Source organism: Microtus oregoni, unplaced genomic scaffold, assembly GCF_018167655.1.
Source record: "Microtus oregoni isolate MIOR12 unplaced genomic scaffold, Mior012 000032F_ref0000030, whole genome shotgun sequence".
Lineage (NCBI taxonomy): Eukaryota > Metazoa > Chordata > Mammalia > Rodentia > Cricetidae > Microtus > Microtus oregoni.
Window position 1 is genome coordinate 838671 of NW_024543091.1, and position 22040 is coordinate 860710.

General features: G+C 41.6%; 1 protein-coding gene across 3 annotated transcripts in view; it reads left to right on the forward strand.

Moving 5' to 3' along the window:
* Cep162 (centrosomal protein 162) overlaps positions 1-19769 on the forward strand; it is a 76251-nt gene extending 56482 nt beyond the window's left edge. For all 3 annotated transcript variants that reach the window (XM_041679853.1, XM_041679854.1, XM_041679855.1), the window contains 5 exons: positions 1302-1954; positions 3830-3971; positions 5575-5673; positions 15818-15952; positions 17163-19769. In XM_041679853.1, coding sequence (XP_041535787.1) covers positions 1302-1954; positions 3830-3971; positions 5575-5673; positions 15818-15952; positions 17163-17369 — 1236 coding nt within the window. In that variant the 3' untranslated portion in view covers positions 17370-19769. The remainder of the gene's footprint in view (positions 1-1301; positions 1955-3829; positions 3972-5574; positions 5674-15817; positions 15953-17162) is intronic.
* Positions 19770-22040: the final 2271 nt, after the last annotated feature.

A 22040-nucleotide genomic window follows, 5' to 3' on the forward strand; every position in this document is an offset into this window, starting at 1 on the left:
AACCCTGTGTCTACTTACCCCATTTGTTTGCTTTTTTTATTGTTTTCATTGAGCTATAGATTTTTCTCTGCTTCCCTCCCTCTCCCCTCCCCTTCTGCCCTCTCTCATGGTCCCCATGCTCCCAATTTATTCAGGAAATCTTGTCTTTTTCTACTTCTTGTAAAGATTAGATCCATGTATGTTTCTCTTAGGATTCTCTTTGTTGTCTAGGTTCTCTGGGATTGTGAATTGTAGGCTGGTTTTTCTTTGCTTTATGTCTAAAAGCCACTTACGAGTGAGTACATATGATCTTTGTCTTTCTGGTTCTACTTACCCTGTTTTTTTACTCAGCCTTGAAGATGAAATGTAAATGTGATGTCTCAGTGCAATCTTCCCAACTTCCTTGGGTCTCCAGGCATCAGCACTGCCTCAGCCCCTGTACTATGTGTCTTCACTACAAGTGTCCTAAAACATGGCGGCTGCCGTGTTGCTCTCCTCCTCTAGACCGTTATCTATTTGAAAACACAGCTAAAGATCATTAGAACCAAGCACAATACTTGGTTGTAGCTCAGTAAATGCTCATAAATGAGCAAACATTGGTACCTGACTCCAAATAGAACAAACTCTTTATTCTGTATATTTCATTTTGCACTAAAGGTCCAATATAAAAATTCTAAGCTGTTGCACTCCCTGTTTTGAAAATGTACTGTTCTCTAGAGTTGGAAGCAAGAGGATGGATCACAAGTTCAAGGCCAGCAAGACCCTCTTTTTAAAAACCAGCACAAATAGAAAATGTACTGTTTCTCAATGTACTTCAGTACCTCCAGTTGCTTTGCATGTTTATCCTCAGGGTATAACAGCTTGCATGGAGAAGCAAAATTATAGGCTAACATTAATTTAATTAGTTTAACAGTATAAAGTATCAATACTATTATTTTATTAAGCCTCAACTATTTTCTTTTTGAGACAGAGCCTCATATATATCAGGCTGCCCTTGAGCTCACTGTGTAGCCCCAGCAGATCTTAAACTCTTGACCCTCCTGCCTCGGGGGTTGCAGGCATGTGGCACCCAGCTCTTAAACTTAAATTTTAACACCTGAGGGCTGAGTCAGCACATGTTACCTACTGAATCAATGTTTAAATGATATAGTTACACCTTTCAGAGACTAAAATCAATACATCTGATTTGCAAAGAAAGCTGAAGACATAAGAGTATATGAGTGTTTGGACAGAGGACTCATGTGGACACAACAAAATGCACAGTTTCGATAAGTAATGGCATGTTTAACAGGGTTTTGATAGGACTTGAATTCTCTCCTCAGATCCAGTATGAACAGCGGCTGGAGGAGCAGGAGCAGCTGCTTTCACACAGACTAAAGGAAGCTCCGCAGAACCAGCACAACAGTTCATCCAGGCTGAAGGCACTTGAGACAGAACTTGGGGAAATAAAGGAAGCCCATCAAGTCACTGTAAAAAAGCTAGAAGACGAAATTGATGTTCTTAAACATCAAAATGCTGAGTTAGAACACAAGAAGAATGGCAAAGAGGATCAGGACCTCCAGTCTATAGAATTCCAGGTAGAGCAGGCACATGCTAAAGCAAAACTGGCAAGACTCAATGAAGAACTGGCAGCAAAGGGGAGAGAGATCCAAGACCTTTCAAAAACTGTGGAGAGGCTCCAGAAGGAGAGAAGAATGATGCTGTCTAGGCAGAGCCCCAGGAGCAGAGAGGAAATGTCTGCCAAACGGCTGAAGAAAGAGGCTTTGCACCCAGATCGAGGGAATGCACATTCCTTCCCTGGAACCCCAGATGCCAAACTGTACCACCCACACACCTTTACCGACTCCCATGTTTCAGAGGTTTTACAGGAAAACTACAGGTTGAAGAAAGAAGTAGAGGGGTTGATTCTGGAGAGAAGTAGGCTGAAGACGGACTCTGAAGCAGCAGAACAGCAATTTGAGAACTCCATGAAAAGGTAAAAGGTCAAACTTCATAAATATATGGGAACACAGTTTAATTATAAGGCATATTTTCTCTATAATATCTTGACTTTGAAACGCATTCATACATTTTAAGAAACTATAGTTGATCGACTGCTAGAATGCTTGCCTAGTGTACATGGAATCCTGTGTTTGATCCCCAAAACCACAGAAACGGTGTGTGAGGAGCATCCACGTCCTCCTAACACTCAAACACTTGGTAAAAGCTGGAGGATCATAAATAAAGGTCATTCTTGGCTACATAGCAAGTTACATGTGACTGGTCTTAAAAAATAGTATTTATTATATTATGTGTACGTAGTGGAATGTGTGAAGATAAAGGATTTTCAGTGTAGGATCCTCTACTTGATGAAGCATCAGATTCTGATCAACTGAAACCTCCATGCCAACCCAAGCCATGTTTTTGGGGTGACTGGCAAGTTTCCTCTCTTTACTCATAAATTAGTTCTCCCTCCCCCCGAGGCTCCCATTCCTACCCATGATTGCTAACTGTTAATTCCAACTGCCAGTCAGTTTTATCTCCTTTATTGCTTGAGTTCATTGTCTATAGGACACTGCCTATCACTGTTCCCACCCGTACCCCCCTCCTTTCTGTACCTAACAGGACATCATACTTCCCACCCTGTCATTCTTCATTTCTTTCTCTCCCAGTCATCTTGGTGTGTGTGTGTATTTAAATGTTCTCATTGTCATTGGATCATTATGTCTTTTAGTAACTACCAACTTCCTTAACTATCAATACTAAAGTTCTCTGCCTCTCTTTTCAAATTCTGTGGCTACTCTCATATTAATCTCTGTGCCTAACTGCCATGTTTCTTTGTGCTTCTTGCTCAGTTGTGCTTGAAGTTCTGCTTCTTTCACAAAAAATTTCTTGGCCCATCTCAGAAAATTGCTTGCTTCCACCCACAACGCCTACATAAGCATTAATCATCACCAGCCTTGTAGCTCCCAAAGAAGAGAGAGAAGATCGCACTGCTTTTGCATGCCCTTGCCTGCAATTACCTGATTTCACTCAACAGGATGAGCATGGCAGTAGCACCCACAATGCTTGTTTTATTTTTTGATTGACAGCAGTGCTGGCAATTAAACCATCATGGCAGCACCATATTGAAATTGGTTTCTCCAGTACTGAATCTAGTTGTTATCTTTCCTAGAAACAACTTAAAATTCAGGTTTGTAGTTTCAGGTTTCTTGCAGGAAATTTTTCTTTAAGTTTTTGCTAGTGTTGTTAGTCTATTTCTCTCATGTTAAGAGTTTTCCTTGTCCCAGATTGAGGCTGTTCTTTACTGTCACATGTCCCTTCCAAATGAAGCAAATAATTCTGAGAATTACCATAAAATTATTGTATTCTCATAACATGCAACTATCCCAGTAATCATTTGCATGCCCAAATATTGATGAGCTGCCAATAAAAACCATTGAAGATTTTATGGACTGTGGCTATCCAAACAAGAACCCAAGTGAGCAATCTGAGTATACCTTAAAAAACAGTGACTAAACATTTGCTTGAAATCCAGGGAGGTGCATTGAAGTGTCCGAGTCCCTTGGAGAATACAGCTTCAGATAGAGGAGAGTGAAAGGCCCACATTTTAAACTCTATTTGTGCTTGACTTGATCTCAGGCTAGACAGTTTGCAGATCTGTACCCTTTGCAGTACTCTTACAAAGCCTGGGACATGCTAGCCTGTGAGTGACTGGAGGAGCTCACCACATGCTGCTGAGCACACCGGACATGCAGCCAGGAGTAGCTGCCCTCTGCTGCGTTCGTTTCCAGGTCTTGACTCCTGTCTGGGCCTCCTGAGTTAGAGGTGTGAGAGTCACTTCACATGTTCTCTTGTGTTTCTCCCACAGGGTCAAGGAAGACACTGCAGCACACATCGCGTCCCTCAAGGCGGCTCATCAGAGGGAAATAGAGAAACTCCTTTGCCAGAATGCAGTAGAAAATTCCTCTTCCAAAGTAGCTGAACTGACTCGCAAAATCACAACTCAAGAGGTAGCTGGTCCTTCTAAAACATCACTAATGTATTTTTAAGACTATTGATAGAACAGGAGTTAATTTGGAAATGTTTTAACTTCATTTTTTCCAGGTTGGTGATATAAATGGAAAATAATTATTGACTTAATTTTTATAATATAGAGAGGATTATCATTACCATATTTTTAACATTTACCTTAAAATTATGTACTATAAAAAAGTGTTTCTACAGACCTGTCCCTACACTTCTCAGCTCTTCCTCTACATAGACTGTCACAGACAGCTGTCTGTGTCTAGCTGAGTGGACCTTACCACTTGAACTTGCGTATGTTGACCTCCCTCCCTCCACCACAACTTATCCTCATGCATTCTTCTTGCTCGTTACTTTTCATTGTGGAGCAGCTGAAGGCTCCAGATGGTGAGGCACTAGGGCTAAAGTAGTGAACAGAGACACACAGCTCCAGCCATGGGAAACACAGCCTTCCAACAGCTGTGACGGGCAGTGCTGACAACCCATGAACATTTGCTTCAATCAGTGGCTTCCCTCTTGGGTAACAGGTACATCTACTCAGACTATCTGAAAATAACTCCCCTGTGGCCATTTTCTGTACTGTTAGGATGAAAATAACTTTTGCTAAAAATGGGAAACATAAGCTGTGCTAAATGAAGCTGAGTGTTTATTTTGCTCCTCATCCTTCCTGGAGGTTTTTACTTTGATAAGACTAGCTTAAGGGGAGGCTTCAAAAGCTACTACCATCTCCCTCCTGTAATATATTACCAGTAGAATTACAGACAAAGCCTTAGTTGGGGAAATTTAAAGAGGGGTGGGTTATTAAATATTTTTAAATCATTGTAAATTATCAGATGTAAAAATGTTATACCTTTTGAGAAATGCCCTATTACAAAGAGGTACATGTTGAAACATGGGGGATGAGATGTCAGGAACTCAGTACAGTTCCTATACTATAGTCAGACGTATCTTAAATGCTTTTCTAAAGTATTCTTCAGGTTATCGCCTGACCTAGTCCTGCAGATCCTTGCCAGTGTCAGAAGGCAGCTGACATTGCACCACGTGATTTGCAGGGATAATCTGGGACAGTGAGAGGGCAGTGTTCTTCTAAAACCATAGTAACGCAGATAATGTTTTCCCCAGATGATAAATGTAATAGATTTCCATGGCAGTCATTGCCGCCAGCTCTGTAGAACAGTGAAGGTGTTGCAGAGAAGAGAGCCAGGCATTCCACACGTCCTTGGAATATCAAATGGAAATCTGTTCATGGTTTCCGTTCCTTTGTCTAAAATTATGGTGTGGCATTTTTAGTTCAGAGATTATAACTGTTATCTTTATTTAATAACCTAACATCCTTCTTAATCACGAAGTATAAAGATAATACTGCCCATTTCCAAACTTAGACTTTGCAGAGGTTTACGTCTAAAGGCTTTTTTCAGTGTTGGGTTATATTATCTACATAATATTCAAGGGGGAGCCTTGTTAACCAAATTCATCTCCCACCCAAGTCCTCACCAGGCCCAACCCTGCTCAGCATCCAGGACAAGACAAGGTTGGACACATCCAGAGATGTGTAGCTGTAGACTAACCCTACTTGTCCTATTTCCCTAGGTACTTATAAAACATTTCCAAAGTCAAGTTACTGAGCTACAAGGTAAACAAGAATCCCTTGCAGTTTCTCAGGTTCGAGAAGAAATCCTACAGAACCAGGTAAGAATGTAAGAAATAACCAAAATATTGGACTAAATAAGTTTTTCTTAGGGATTTCAATTATGTTAATATTTATGTATAGATTTTTTTCAAACAGATGCACACACTAACATAACCTAGAAGTCTGTCACATATAGAAAAATTAGTAGTAACTTAATGTATCAGTCTAGAAATCTGTTTTACAATCAGCCTTCATATCTCTCTAACTGGTAAGTCTTGTAATTTGTGTTTAGTACAGGCTTCCTGGGCATAACTGCCCAAGATGCAAAGTCCCCTCCCAAAATGGCTGAGACATTACAGACATCTGGGCAGTAACATACTACACTGTTGGTGAGAATGGTATTAATGGAGACATTGTTTCAAGTTACTGTGGAATGTAGGCCACTCCAGTCAGATCAGATCTGTAGATGAAGTTACAGCTATTCCTGGTTGGCAGCACCATCCAACAAAGAGAAGTCAAGGCCCCTGATGGACCCAAAGCCAGCAACTAGAGGGGATGCTACTTGGTGGTCTAACCCCAGTCCCTCTAGTAAAGTGCTTGGCACAAGCTAACATTTATACCCCTCTAGCTAGCAGAAACTAGTGTTCTCACTAGTCACAAAAGCCAAGCTGTCAGGACAGAGAAAAGAGGGAGGAATGTGTCCATTTGTAAAAAGTGTTAACCCCACAGTCCTTTATCCTGGCTTGAACAGTAAGACTTACGAGACCCGGGATGTGCTCTACTTGTGAGTCTCTTCCAGCACATGGCAGAAAGACAGTGAGCACAGTGGCCTCTCTGGGAGTCTCAAGGTCCACAGCTGATAACCACAGGCAACTAAATCTGTGAAAGACACTTATCAAGAGCTGAGTTTGTTTCCTGCTGATATTTGGAATTTGTAAAGGAAGGGCCAGGGAAAGATGAACCTTCCTCTCTCTCTCTCTTGTGGGAAGCAAGTCATGTGGCTCATGCCTATGATCTTAGCATCCTGTAGACTGAGGCATGAGTTTGAGGCCAGCCCAAGCTACAGAGTGAAAGCCAGAGAGAAGGAGACAGATGTGGGGAAACTTGCTTTAGTGAGAATTCTGTTATACTGGCTGCTGCCAGTTTCCCTAGGATCCCATCCCTAGGTTCCGGGAAGGGTTTTCCGGAGAGCCCTGTCTAAGTCTCTAGAAACTGATGTTTCAAAGAAAATGATGCTACTCAGCTCTGAGTTCTCAGTTGGGACAGTCTCCTGTAATGAGCCACAGATTAATTAGACTTGAAGAAAGCAGACGAGTTGATTGGCACTCACAGTGCTCACCAAGCAGGAGAAAACTCAGTAGAAAGTGACGATGCAGTGACTTGGAGCTCTGCCTTCAGCAAAGAAGAGGAAACCTGTGTGGACCCAGTAGGACACTGGAAAGCCAGAGTTCCAAAGGTGGAACCGTGGGAAGGAATAAATGGGAGAAAACTTTCAGAGTGAGATTTGATTTTAGATTCATCTGATGTCTTCTTCGCTGTGCTGATAGGAGCTAAACTATTGCCAGTAAAGGACTGTATCCTGCCTTAGACAGAAAAGGACTCATAGGAAGCTTTTCCTGTTTGCTGTGTCACAGTTATCATCTACTGAAAAACATGTCAAAGAAATAGACATGCTGTGTCACCAGCAGCAAGATCATCAGACACAGGCTCCTCCAGAAAACCACCGCTGCTCATCAGCCTAAGATCCATCCCATTGATTCTAGGAAGGTGTGTGTGCGTGCGTGTGTGTGTGTGTGTGTGTGTGTGCGTGTGCATGCGCGCATGCGAGCTAGCTTTCATTCCAGCACTCAAGATGCACACAGAACCTTTTTAGCCTTAATCAAGGTCCATGTTAACCCAAGTTATAGTCTTGTTAAAAGCAAACCTTAGATTTGATAATTAATCAAAAACCATTGTTAATTCAAACATTCAAGAACATTATGCCTGTATCTGATGAGGGCCTTTATACTGCATCATCCCATGGTAGAGGGTAGAGAGGTAGGAAAGAGCCAAGCTTGCTTCTCTAACAGCCTCTTTCCAGAATAACTCACTCGCTCCTCCAGTGACAACTTCAGTCCTAGCTTGGGAGGACGCACTGGAAGCCAAACAACTGCAGTGTGTGTCGAAGCCTTGTCCCTTTGCGACTGTGTGAGCCACTATCTGCCAAATAGAGATGAGCGCATAGTCTGGGTACCTGCTGCTTAATGTGGGGTTCATTTTCAGGAGCTGCAGTAGCGCGGCTGATATAGTCCTACCACTGATGGACGCTGGCTGCTCCTGGGGCATCCCATCTCAATTAGAAGGGAAAACTCTTCCCACTTCTGACCTCCAGGAACTAGTAGTCTGTTTTTCTGAAGCTGAACTGTTGCCATGATTAACTGGGCAGTGACAGAGCCCTGTTCTCAGGAGTCACAGTCCAGTGAGCTGTTACCCAGCATCTGAAAGCAGCTGATTGGTCTATTTTACTTTATGTTCTAGTTCCCTGTCACTTTGTATAGCCACAAATGAAGGTGCACTAACAGTGGTGAGTTCTGTTAGATCTTTTGTTTATGCATTTTTATAAGGACCATCAGCTGTGACTTGGAAGTTTTCAAAATTTAGTTAAAGCAAATACCCTCAGTGTCCTCGGGAATTTACTTCTCTCACTTACTGTGCTGATGCTGGGAAGGACTTTTCTGTAGATTGCATGTTTGTCCAAACCTTTTTATTTAAAATGTTCTAAATCATACAACTCTTTAAGGTCACACCTGCTGCAAAGGGTGCAGATTTTTTAGTCAACCTCTGCTATGTTGCCAACCAGTCTTTGCAAACTTAGGCACATATTAGCTTCTATCTTGGGATTTATGATACCCTTCAAAAAACGGTTCATTTTTCACGAGTTAGGAGTCATTACAAATTTTCAGTAGTTACTTTCCTTGCACCCTGTAGTTGTAGAGAAAGGATTTGAATCTCTATCCAGACTTCCTAAAGACAGATGCAGGGCCGATTACAAATGTCATCATTGAGAAAAAGTCTATAGTCACTTCATAGAAACCAAGCTAAGCATGGTGATGTGTGCTTGCAATCCCTCATAGAAGCCACACTGGGTGTAATGATGGCATGAGTGTAACCCCAGTACTTGGGATTCTCCGTCTGAGCTGCACAAACTCCAAGCTAGCCTGTACTACATTTGAAACCCTGTCTGATTAAAAGAACAAAAGGAAAAAGAAATCAGTTAAGGCCAGCATCTGACTTGAGCCTGGGGACTCTTAAGGCCCATGATTTAAAAAAAAAAAAAAAAAAAAAAAAAGATAAATCTTGTTGTGCTTACTGTAACTTAAATTAGATATTCTGGAGGCAGTTGTGACTTCCTGAGCAGGCAGTGGGATATGGTGGGGGTTATGGTAAGATCTGTATGTAAATCCTTAACTGTGTCATTTGCTTTCTGTCACTGTCGCAATACCTGAGACAGCTGGCTAAGAAGGAGAAAAGTTAGTATTGAAGTCTCATCCAGGAGTAGTTGGCCCAGATGCCTAGAGCAGGATGAAGTCCACACATCATGGGGGATCATATGTCAGGGCAGAGCTACTTACCTTGTGACTAGGAACATCAGAAAGAAAGGAAGGGCCCAGAATCACCCAGTCCCCTGCCAAGGCATCACCGCCCAGTAACCTAAAGACTTCTCACTAGATCCCATCTCTTAACATTTAGATTTCAGGATGACTAATGGGGACACTCTACCTGCAAAGTGGCCACCAAAGAATCATTTGACAAAGGGGAACTTTGTGTTTCAAGAAGAGAGATTAGTCTAGACTGGGAAGTGGGCACTCCCTAAACTGCATGGGAGTTGGAAGGCAACTTAGAGAACAAAGAAAAGTACAGGTGCAAGCCTTGTTTCCTGGCCGTGGAGGGGGGGAGTTGATAGAAGAGATAGATGGGAAAACACCAGTGACTTCCGTGATAGCTGCAGACTGTCTGTCCTCACTAGAGAAGATGCCCCTGGTCTTCACAGGTACTCCGTGTGTTTTGGGTAGCTGGCTAATCTAAGAATAACTGTTCTGCTCCCAGTCGGGACCCCTGCAACTCAAGAGGCTAACCTGTTACACATCAGCCACTGCTAGATAACACCCTAGGTGTCTAAACAACAGATGGATCCTGGTGTCTGCAGCTGTGGCTTCTCCGTGTCCTGCAGATCCATGACAAAGGCTGCCTTTGCCTTGCCCCATGGGAACAGGAAAAGCTCTATCCCATAACCCATGGCCCCAAAGCCTTGGGATTGCTACTGATAATTTAGAAACCCTTGACAGCACCTTTGCCTGACCCTGAGGAACTGAGGAAGATTGCAGCTGTGTCTCATGGCTCCAGGAATGCTACCACCAAAGTCTACCACCTGTTACCAGAACTAAGAAAGATCTCCCTAATAACTCCCGCCCACCAGTGGAGCTGGTGGTACAAAAAGTTCACTGTCACCTCACTATGTCCCCTCACACCCAGGGGCGTTTCCATCCATGTCATCTAATTGCAAGAATGTAGCTGTTCACCGCAGCACCACCAGCACTCACCCCACAGCTGCTGATGGGAAAGCTAAGTGTCCACTCCTGCCTGTTCCTCTAGACCTGACAGCGTTCCCATCCGGGTCCCATAACTTAGGAATGTGACTGCCAACACAAGCGCCAGCTCCACCAGCACTTTTCTCCATGTGACCTGAGAACATCCCCTTCCATGTTGTGCAGCTCCAGGACCATAAACAACACAGCCACAATCCCTCAACAAATGCCCATCCACAGAACTCAGAAACAGTTCCTCCATAACTCAGAGTGCCAAACACCCCAGCGCTGGGCTCATGTGTCACTTCAGACCTGGGGAATATCCATCCAGGTCCAGCAGCTGCCAGTACCACAAGCCTCAAAACTTTGTCATTGCCCCACGAGACCTAAGGAAAGTTCCCTTTGTATCACATCACCTCAGTTCTGTGTTACTAGTGCAGTAACCTCAGCATCACTTACGTTCATCCCTCAGTGCCTGAATCTGATGGCTGATCTTCAGTGTGAGCTGACTGGATTTGGAGGCACACTGCCTATCTGGGGAGATGTTTTCAGAGAAGCATAACTCCCACCCTAAACATGGGTAGCACATGGGCTGAGGTCTTTAAGCTCATCTACAACAGCAACTAAGGCAACTACCCCTACTGACACTTTATATCGCATCTGACTGGAGAAAAAAAGAACTTCCTTATAAAATCTATACCCCAAAACTGGGAGAAACAACCACAATGGGTATAGAAGCATCAATGGCAGAGTATAAGAGGCATGAAATAGTATACCTAAAGAAACATAATTCTCCAGTACCCCATTTGAGGGAAACTTATGAAATGCCTGAAAAAAAAGTCAAACTAATGATCCTAAGGAAATTCATGCAAAAGAATATAAGAAATCAGAACAAAAAAATAAGAACAATTCCAAATGTGAATGAAAATTTTACCAAAGAAGTAGCTATTATAAATGAAAGGGGGAAGTCTGTGAAGCTAGTGGGGCACCACAAAGTGAGCCAATGTTTGCATGGTGGGAGTTGTAGAAGAAAAAGACAAAGGCATTAAAAATTTATTTGACAAAATATTCAACTGTATCCCAAATCTTCCAAGAAAATGGACATTCCAATACCAGAAGTTCAGAGGACCCCAGCTAGATTCAATAACAGAGACCTTCACTGGGCCATATTACAGTCATGTACTAAAAGTGCAAAACAGGAAATGCTAAAATTCTGAATTCTCCAAGAGGAAAGCTTCAAGTTATATTTAAAATAAGGCCTAGTAGATAGAGTCCATATTTCTGATAAACTCTTATAGACAGAAAGAGAATAGAATGATATATTCAAATTGCTGGAAAAAAAATCTATACTCAGCAAAGCTTTCTTTAGAATAGAAAAAAAAACATTTTTCTTAGATAAGCAGAAACTTGAAGGGATTCATCACCACCAGAACAGGCCTACAAGAAATGCTTAATATTCTACACTAAAAAGAATAATAATCATAGTACTTATAAAACTTATCAGGAAAACATACCTAAAAGAGAATCAGATTAAACCACTAAGGTAAATAATTAGAGGTAGAAAGGAACAGAATACACAAAGCATTTAACAAAATGACAGGAGGAAGTTGATACCTGTAATTAATAATCTTCACTTTACGTAAATGGAATAGATTCATTAATCAAAAGACACAGACTGACAAAATGGGCTTTTGTGGGGTGGGGGAGTAGCACTCATGTGCTGCCAACAAAGCACTTATTTTACTAATAAAAGATGCACACACACAAATGTAAAATGAAGAACTTGGAAGTGATATACAAATGAAAACTAGACGCAAACAAGACTAGCTGTGCTTTATCATAAAGAACTTTAAGTCAATAACTAAAGAGAGACCAAGCGGTCATTGCATGGTGATAGAGCAGCCTGGTTTACCAGTTGTAAAGGCTTAGGTACTCAGCACAGTACCACTGGAATACATAAAGCAAATAGTATCAGCTCCAAAAGGGACAGACTCCTATACTGACACGTCATGTAAGCAGAAGACCAGCAAAGAAACATGAACTGAAACACCGAGGAGCAAAGTCATCTCATCCAACAACAGAAAGAACATTCTCCAAGATAGATCATGCATTAGGCCCCAAGTCAAATCTCAATATTTTCAATAACTATAATCTTACTGTATATCCTTAGACAACAGACAGGATTAAACAGTATGTCAACAAAAAGAATAACGGGAAATACGCAGTATGTAGGAAATGAACAACCTTCTCCCAAATGACACATTGCAAAGTGAAAAAGTTAAAACAGAAATCAAAAACTCAGTCTTGAACAGGAAAGCGAAAGGACAACATGAAAGTCTGCAGCCGCAGCAGCACTGAGCAGAGCATTTGTAACAGCAGATGTTCACATCAGAAGACAGCATGCAAACCCAAGCCGGAAGATCAGAGTCCGCGGCACAGCCAGAGCACTGAGCTTGAAAGAGAAGCAAGACCAAGACAAAAGATTCAGAAGTGCTTGCTTGGCAAGACACAAAATTGACAAACCTTTAATTAGACTAATCACGAAAAATAATAGCCACAGACCAAAAGGTAGACATTTTTACTGATCTGACTTCAGTAATAAAGGATCATAAGAGATGGTTATGCATAATTATATGAGAAACTGGTAAACCCAAAAGAAATGGATAAAATCCCACATACACACTTAGCAAAATTGAATCAAGAAGTATGACATATAAGTAGAACAAATGGTAATACAACTGGAGCAGTAATTTAGTCTACTGTCTAAAATCAGAACTCAGTGACCCAGATTTCTACAAAAGCTTTATAAAGAAAATTATTCCAGTTCTTTTTAGAATAATCCAAGAAACTGAAATGAAAAGAACTCTGCTAAACTTGTTAGAGGCCACCATTACCCTGATACCAAACAAAAACAAACTATGAAACTGTAGACCTGTATCTGCACTGAATGCAGATTCTCAACAAAATGCTGACAAACTGAATTCAAGAGCGCATCACAGTGCTCATTCAGTGATCAGCTGAAACTTCTACCAGAGATGCAAAAATGGTTAGACTTGATTCAAAACAGTAAACGTCATCAAATACCCCACAGAACAAAAGGATTACCCTTAAGGTCTAGAACAACAAAGCAAAAGAAACAAACAAACAAACAAACATAGCCACTGTCACTACTACTCTTGTTTAGTACTATGATCCTGGCAAAAGAAACAGAAGGCATCCACATTGAAAAGGAAGAAGGTAAATTATTTATATTTGCAAATTTGGGGGCATTATATGTTGAAAACTCTAAATTCTCCATTTTTAAAAAAGTAGTTAAGTGATTTAAAAGAATTCAGAAAAATTTCAGGACTCAAAAATCAGCATACAGGGACTGAGGGACTGTAGTTAAGAGCATTGGCTGCTCTTCCAGACCTGAGTTCAAATCCCAGCACCCACATGATGGCTTACAAGCATTTGTTACTCCACCTCTGCTGATACAATCTGCATGAAATCCCTCTTTATTAAAATAACTATTAACTATTAAGATAACTGAGTCTTCTATTGATACTATTAAATACCTTCTGAGCATGGATTTAGTGGTCAGCATATTATTTTATACTAGTGTTAGATGTTAGAAACTAGAAGCTGTAAAATCAGCTGTAGTCCCACTACCCCAAATTTATTCTGCTCTGTCTTTTCCTGTTCACACAGGGGTGCAAACACTGTATAGGTGCAGTTATTTGTGTGTGGATGCATATGATTTTTAAACATTGAAAAGTCTTACCTAAAATGTTTATTGAGATAGATTTTTCTGTTGGTGTATAGCTCCATTAGCTGTTTAACAAGATTGACAATAGTAGAAACAAGTATGGAAAGTTTGGTCTGAATGCTAAGAACATGGATTAGTGTATCTGATTCTAAACATATCCAAGGAGTGGGTACTGTTTTTCCCATTATAAAGGTGAAATTTATATCAAGAAAATGAAATAACTTTACCATTGTTACTGACCAGCATACAGAAAGAAATGCTAGCATTGGACCCATCAGTAGTAGAAAACCCTAGGTTCTAGAAATACTGAGGACAAAGTAGTCAGCAAGTCCTGCTCTGTGACCCTTACATTTTGTGGAATAACAGAGTAAACAAACGTAAATATAATAAGATGCTGGTATCTATAAAGTTCTTAGCACGAACTCACTGCAGTTTGTTCACTAAGACTTCTTTAAAACTCAAGCCAGCGGCGTCCGCCTTTGGATCCTGCCACCGACCTCTTAGGAGTTCTCCCTACCCTACAGATCCTTGGTCACGTTAGAATTCTCACTTACTTGATGGCTTCAAAAGACCAGGAATGCACTGTGGGTGTTTACACAAGACAGCAATAACTTAGAATGACAAAATCATTTTCCAACCATGAAAACTTTATGAGGAACTGGTGATATAGTTCAGAGGTCTAGTATACAGCAGTGTACATGAAACTCCTGACTCATTCCTCAGAACTCACTTCCAAAAATAAGTTTACAAAAATCAAAATATTTGACCATCCATTCTGTATATGATTATGACTCCATCAGCTTTTTGTTCTGTCACCATGCCTGAGTTTTTTTTTCCTAAATAACTTTTAGTAATCATTGCATAGTGTATACCATCTTCATCTTCATGCCCAGCAATTAGGCTTTCCCTGTGCTTTCTGCAAACCACCCCAGCTCAAGACAGCATGTTTCTGTGGCGACTGTGATACCAGCAGGATGTTTCTCATTTAAAATAGTTTGATTGCCTCTGATTGAATATGCATTTGTATTCACTTTCCCCTACTAATTCAGGTAAGATTCAGAGAGTAGCATTGTAACTATTAGATAGTGGGTATTTTATATAAAACATGATTGAGTGTGGTAATGTATCTTCATTTTATCCACCTTCATTATTATTGCCTTTGATACAGCAATTGGTGGAATCAGATCTCTGGTAGAATGACTCACTATATGATAGAAAATGCAGTTAGTCGCTTCACTGAGTCTAAGATGAAAGTCTCCCAACCCCTCCATTTTGCTGCCAGTGCTATAAAAATAGCTCCCTTTCCCTGTGCTGAGAAGACAGATGCTGCAGTACTAACCCGTGAGGGCAGAGACTGTGCCTTTCATCTCTCGGCATCCTGGGGTCCCAAAGAGCAGTCAACCAGGAAAGACATCTTTCCCTCCACCTTCCCCACCCTGGCTCTGCTCCATTCTCCTCTGCCCAGCAGCCTTTATCTGTGGAGCAAATTACTAAAATTCTAAGTCATATAGGGGTCACCAGAGAATTACAAATAAAATGAGTTCTTTCTGTGCACTGAACACTCAGTGCTGCATGACTGAGCCGTACTTCGAATTCTAAAAACAGTTACTAACACCTTGAAGCCAAAGAAAGCACCCACCTCACTTGAACCCCGAAATAGTCATGGGAGGAAGGTGGTCCGGACATCTGGAACCAATTAGAATGTGAGGTCAGCCCAGCTAGAGTGATTCTTTACTTCTTAGACATAAGAATGGAAGCTGTTAATTTCTAGATGAATCCAAGGTGCCACTTGATAAATTTTATACAAATATTCTTGATTTTCAAGATTATCTCTTTGAAAATAATTGTTTCCTTGTGATTGTGGTTTTTCCCTTCCAACTTCAATTTTAGATCACAAAACTCTTGGAAGAATTGAAAGAAGCCAAAGAAAACCATACACCAGAGATGAAACATTTCATGGGCTTAGAAAGGAAAATCCAGCAGATGGAAATGAGGCATAAGCAGAGAGAGCAGGAACTCCAGCAGGTAAACACAGCAGGGCGGGGGCATTGCTGCAGGAGAGCAGGAACTCCAGCAGGTAAACACAGCAGGGCGGGGGCATTGCTGCAGGAACTCCAGCAGGTAAACACAGCAGGGCTGGGGGCATTCCTGCAGCACTGTACTCTAAGCACCTTTCCTTGCTGCGACTTGTACATCCCTACCAAGCACTCTTCCAGTGTTTCCATTATCTTTTATTTGTGTATTTTATGTATATGAATATTTCGTCTGCATGTATGTCTGCACTCCAGGAAAGACATTGGATCCCATGGGAACACAGTTATCAGCAACTGTAAGTCACCATGTGGGTGCTAGGAATTGAACTCGGGACCTCTTGAAGAGTAGATGGTGTTCTTAACCACTGAGTCACATCTCCAGCAACTTCCCCATTGTCTTTTTAATTCCTTAAGAGTATAGTTTTGAATTAAAAATAAGTAAGACTTAAAATCTCAAAAACTTTAATATTGATTTTCCTTATATTTTGAGAGGAAAAACTTTTATCTTGTCCTTAAGCACTGATAGGCACCTAGTAAGTTTTATGTTTATTACCCTGGGAATAGTACTTGATATTCAAATCATTTCACGTATTTATAAAATATATGTTAAAAGATGGTCATTGGTGTATTACATCCCTAGCACTAGGAACAGGCTTCCTGCACTGAAAGACAGAGAATGTGATGTTCTAGGCCTGCCTTGGTGCTAATGCCCAGCTTTCCTTACGCGGTTAGTCAGCTCAGACTGTCATGACAAGTCTCCTAGATCAGATGTTGTCAAGTCAGGATTCTGGCTTGTTGGTTTCTAATGAGGCTGTCTTCCTGGCTTACAAGCTGCATTCTTGAATGACTTTTACTTGAGGCAAGAAAGCTCTCTGATGTGTCTCTTCCTAGGAGGACACTGCTCCCATGAGTTCAGGGCCCCATCAGTACAACCATTTAACCTTATTTCCTCACTCCAAATACAGCCACACCAATGGTTAGGGTTGCAACATGTGGACATTCAGTCCATAACAAGTAGTAAGAAATTTGAAGCCAAAAAAAAACAAAAACAAAAAAAACAACACATAAGCTTGATGGTTGATCTGAGTTTGAGTTTCCCCCAAGAAGCCCTGGGTATACCTATTCAGTATTCTCCTGTTCTTTAAAACTGTTACTCATTTCCACTATAAATTGGAGTAATAATGTAAATTTTTTGTTTTCAGATAATACAGCAAACACGCCAAGTAGTAGAAACTGAGCAAAACAAGGAAGTTGAAAAATGGAAGAGACTTGCACAGCTGAAGAATCAAGAGCTGGACAAGTTCCGCACAGAATTAGACTCCATCTTAGATGTGCTGCGGGAGCTGCACCGACAGGGGGTGGTTGTGCCGGCTGCCCTTGCAGATGAAGTAAACACAGCAGGGTTTTAGTCGGAACTTGGATCTGCGTGACCTCACCGATGAAGATGTGCCACTGTCTGGACAGCTTTGGAAAAATAAGGATCTAGTACAGATGTGTGTGAACAGCACCAGAGTTACGTCAGAATAAACCGCCTGGAACCAGCAAGGAAAAGAACATTGGTCATGGTGTAGTTTACTGAAAACCATTAGCTAGTCGCATCGGAGATGACTCAGCAGGTTCCCTAATGTCAGAAGACCGTGACTAGCGAGGTTGACTGCAGAAGGGCTCACTCCCAGGCTACCGGAGAAGGAAAGCAGTGCCCATCTCAGCCCCATTTTATCCATACGTGTGTACTGTTCGTCTTCCGCACGACAGAACATCTGCTCTTTCTCATGTTCTGGGAAATGTCCCTGGAAAGGAATGTGGGCCGAGTGCTGGGGACAGTCTCATCAACTGTCAGCTGAGGTAGCACATCCTCGGTAATTTAGATGACAGTTGCCACTTCTGACCAGGGAAACAGCAGGTTTTCTTGGGCTTTGTGGACCTGATTTAAAGTGACAGCTACTGGCACAGTTTGATGTATCCATTACTGTCAGGTCTGTAAATGACAGTCCTAATTTTTGGCAGCTCTAAAGTTATAAACAATATAAGAAGTTTTACTTTTTCTGTTGAAAAAGAGCTATTGTGTCCATTAGGGCGAAAATCTGATAACAATAGCTAGCTTATTTTATGATCCCATCTTTAAAAGCAAATCAGAGCTATATAACATATGGTGAATCAAAGTCACAGCCTTTCCATGTCTCTCCCAGTCTGTCGTACAGCCCTTGCTGGAGAGTGCTGTCCATGGAGACACAGCTGGTGTCTGTACTGGGTCCTCCCTGGTCATCCAGGACATCTGGTTGCTCTTAGTAGCCCCAGGCAGCATAAGAGCTGCATAGTAAATTTAATTTTTAGTCACTTTAAGATATAAAACTGTGAGCTAAATCTTTAGACTATAATTTACATTAATAGCACATTTTGACTTGGACTACATTCCAACTGCATGTGCCAGTAACTGCAGTTCTGAGGTAATACTTGCTAAGTAGAATGTTCCATAAGGGACAAGTGAGTGACCACGTGAGCAAAGGTTGTGAGGTATATATAGCACCTGCTAAATACAAGAAGTGTAATTACTGTCTTAATGCCAACATTTTGTAATATGTTTTGTTTCTGAGAGGGGAGTAAAACATTTTCAATTTTTTTCTTGTACAATATTTCAAAGTTATTATACAAATAATTTATTATTTATGTGTCTTGTGTTTATCAGTATACATGCCTATGAATACATAGCTTCCCACCCCATCCCAGTTTTTTTTTTTTTTTTGGCTGATTTTAGATATGAGCCTGAGCCACTCAAAGTACAAAGCTGGTTCTAAAACAAGGATATTGCAGAAAAGGTCAATGTTGACTAGTAAGCCAAGTTCAAAGGCATTATTTCTGTTTGTATATGGATGGCCTGCACAAACTTGAGAAATGGGGATTAGCATATCCAGGAGCTGTAGCAGTCCTGGCCACATTCAGTTTTAACATCCTTGCCTTGTAAGGGGGTCTGCTGCAGTGGTCTAGAGAATGCACAAGACGGGAGGGGCATAGCTTACACAGTGACTCTTAGTGAAGTAATGGGGTCCAGAGGGCCCTACTTACTACTGTGTGGTCCTTAAAAGTCTAATTATCTTTTGAGCTTCATCTTGGAAACATAAAAGTAAAGTCATCCTGGCTTTATTGGTCCAGATGTATTCAGAGGCTACGATGGCTTAGGAGCGTGAGAGAGAAGTGAAGACGCTAGGATGGAGGAGTTCCTTGGAGAAGAATGTGAGCCTGCAGTGGAAAGACATGGTGTGAAGACTGACCGGGCTGGGGATGTGGAGCAGCTGAATTCCAGTGAGATTTTTTTCCCTTTATGACAGTACAGAGCATCCAGTCCAGAGCGCCATACGCACGCCCCTTTGTTTTGAGACAGTCTTGCTGTGTGGCCCAGGTTTAACTCAAACTTGAAATCCTCCTACCTCAGCCTTCTCAGAGCTAGGACTGCAGGGTGTAAACATCACCCAAGTGGGCTCCCGATGGTTTCATTTCTGATGGTGCTGGTAGTGGTGTTTTAGTTTTGAGACAGTGCTGGGATTTGAACCCTGTGGGCATGCTAGTCAAGCACTCTCTTGACTGAGCTGCTCATCTCCATCCTGGTGAACTCTATTCACAAGTGGGCAATAGCAGCTTTTCACCACCAGGGGGCATCAGCCCTGCATTGACTGAAATATTAATGACCTAAGTCAGGTGCTAAGCAAGGCATCTAAAACTGGTTTACCTTGAGGCAAAGAACCACCAACCCTGGTTGCTTCTACACCTACAAGTGGACTCGAGTCCAACAAGCTCCCAAAGGTGAGATATGGACTGTAACCAGAAGGAGTTGTGGGGTTTCTTATTCAAGTAGAATTTAAGGGATTGATGTAAAAATTCATATGAAGGAACATTAAAGTCAGATCAGACCAAACATATGGATACATACCCACAAAGCAGAGATTCTGAATAAAAAGCTCATCAGATTGGGGATGTGATTGGTGATGTAGCTCCATCAACAGAGTACTTATCTGGTATGCACAAAGACCTGGGTTCAGATCCCAGCACTGGACTAGATAAGATCCTGTCTCAAAACTAAACTGCATTTCAAGGAATTACAAAGGGCTCCTAACAGCTTGGCTGAAACAGGATCGAAAATGACTGATAGCAAATTAGAGAAGTTTAGGGATAGTATGTTACCATGTAATTGTCACGTAAAGATTAAAACACTGCAAGGGTCCCGGAGGATACTGTGCCAGTCTACGTGTTTAGGTGGACTTTCTACTACTTAAGTTTTGTAACAGCTTCTTGCAGGACATTTTTTCCATCTTGATTACTGACAGGCACATTTTAGTTAATTCAAAAGAAAGGGATAATTACATCTTTGTCCTTTACCAGAAAACTTCCTGTTCAACAGTATTCTGATAATCTCCCTAGCAGTTCCGAAAGTCATGTCCTCCAAGGTCTGAGAAACAATTCAGATCCCTTTCTTCTAACCAAAAGCAACGTTAGCAGGGTGTGTTAGAAAGAAAAAAAAATATGTATGAAAGTATGAGAATAGCGATGCTTTGCCAGGAGGGAAGGGCCTTCCGATGGGCCTCGGCAAAGCCCTTGTTGCCTCCACCTTCCTTCTGTGTGGTGTCTTAAAGTTTAAAAAGACATTGTGATCTCTCTCTGTCCTTTGGTATTGTAAATTATAAGGAGATCCAAATATAATTCTTGGCCCATCACTTGCAAAATTGGTGTTACCAAGACATGAGACAGGACTCTGGCTCTGACACTTGATTGGGTTATGTTGGATGACTTTCAGGCCTCCTAATCCCTAATAGTGTCGCGACTCCTAGGAGAAATCCCCGCTAGCAAAGTGCCACAGAAATAAGCGGTTCCAAAGCAATGGCTACGCTGCAATGGTGATGTATAAAATAAAGTTTGCTAAGTTTTTTGAGAATTTTTTTTTTTTTAACAGCGCTTGCTGTGTGATTCAGGATGGCTTTGAACTGGCATTCCTCTTGTCTCAGCCTCCTAAGTGCTGGGATTATAGGCATGCCATTCTGGACTTAAAATCAAAATGCTCTGGATTTCCCAAATCATTATCTGAAATTCTTAGAACAAAATTCTGGGAGCACTTTTTTCTTCTATTTATAAAGCAGCCTTTAAAATCATGATGCTTTTCTAGGGATTAATGGGTACTGCAAATAATTAGGATTTCCATAATATCACCAGAAGTAGTGAGTGAAAGGAAAGAAACCAAGTGAGAAGCCTTCGAAGTGCCCTCAGCTTCACATTGCTCATGGGAGAAATCATCCCCCCAGTGAGAGTCACCTGGCACACTGAGTATGGTGGGAAGGCCGGTTCCCTCATGCAGTTGGTTCTGCTCAGACGTAGTTGAAGCCACACAAAGGGCAGCTGACACATCACTGAGAAAGGTAGGACCCAAATTCCAGACAGCAGCAGGGGCACATGTGCCTCCCAAAGGAGAGCCTGAACAGGGCTGGGAATGCAGCAGCTCAGAGGCCAGATGCTGTTGATACTGTTCAGGATCTGATTCCTCCAAGAGTACAGGGATGAGAGGAGAGGTCCCTGAGATACAGCCGCACATTGTCATCACAAGCCATTTAGAGTTAGGACCATTGGCAAATAATTATTCCATTACTCCTGAAAGTGAAGCAGCAGCAACAAAGACAGAAGAAAAGCTGGAGAAGTTGAACAATGAATTAAATAATTCCAAATATGTTTTAAGTGCCCCTTACATTATGTAGGAAATTGACTGAATACACTAAAGTGGAAAAGAGAGAGTAAGGTAAAATTAATCACCAAGAAGCAAGCTGGTAAATACTCAGTTAATGCCACACTCTCCCGTTGAGGGACAAAGGAACATTCCATAACAGTCTGTTGCTGTACCACCGTGATTGTGCCCCATCTCATCTGATCCGGGAAGCTCAGCATCAGGCTAGGTCTGTTCTTAGGAGAGAGGATGTAGTCACACCCTACATTGAAACCTAGCGGGATGTCTTCCTTGAGTTTTGAAATTTAACGGGACCTCTGACCCATGAACAGGAATTTTATAACCTCCATCTTAGACTTTTCACACCAGGGGACCAAAA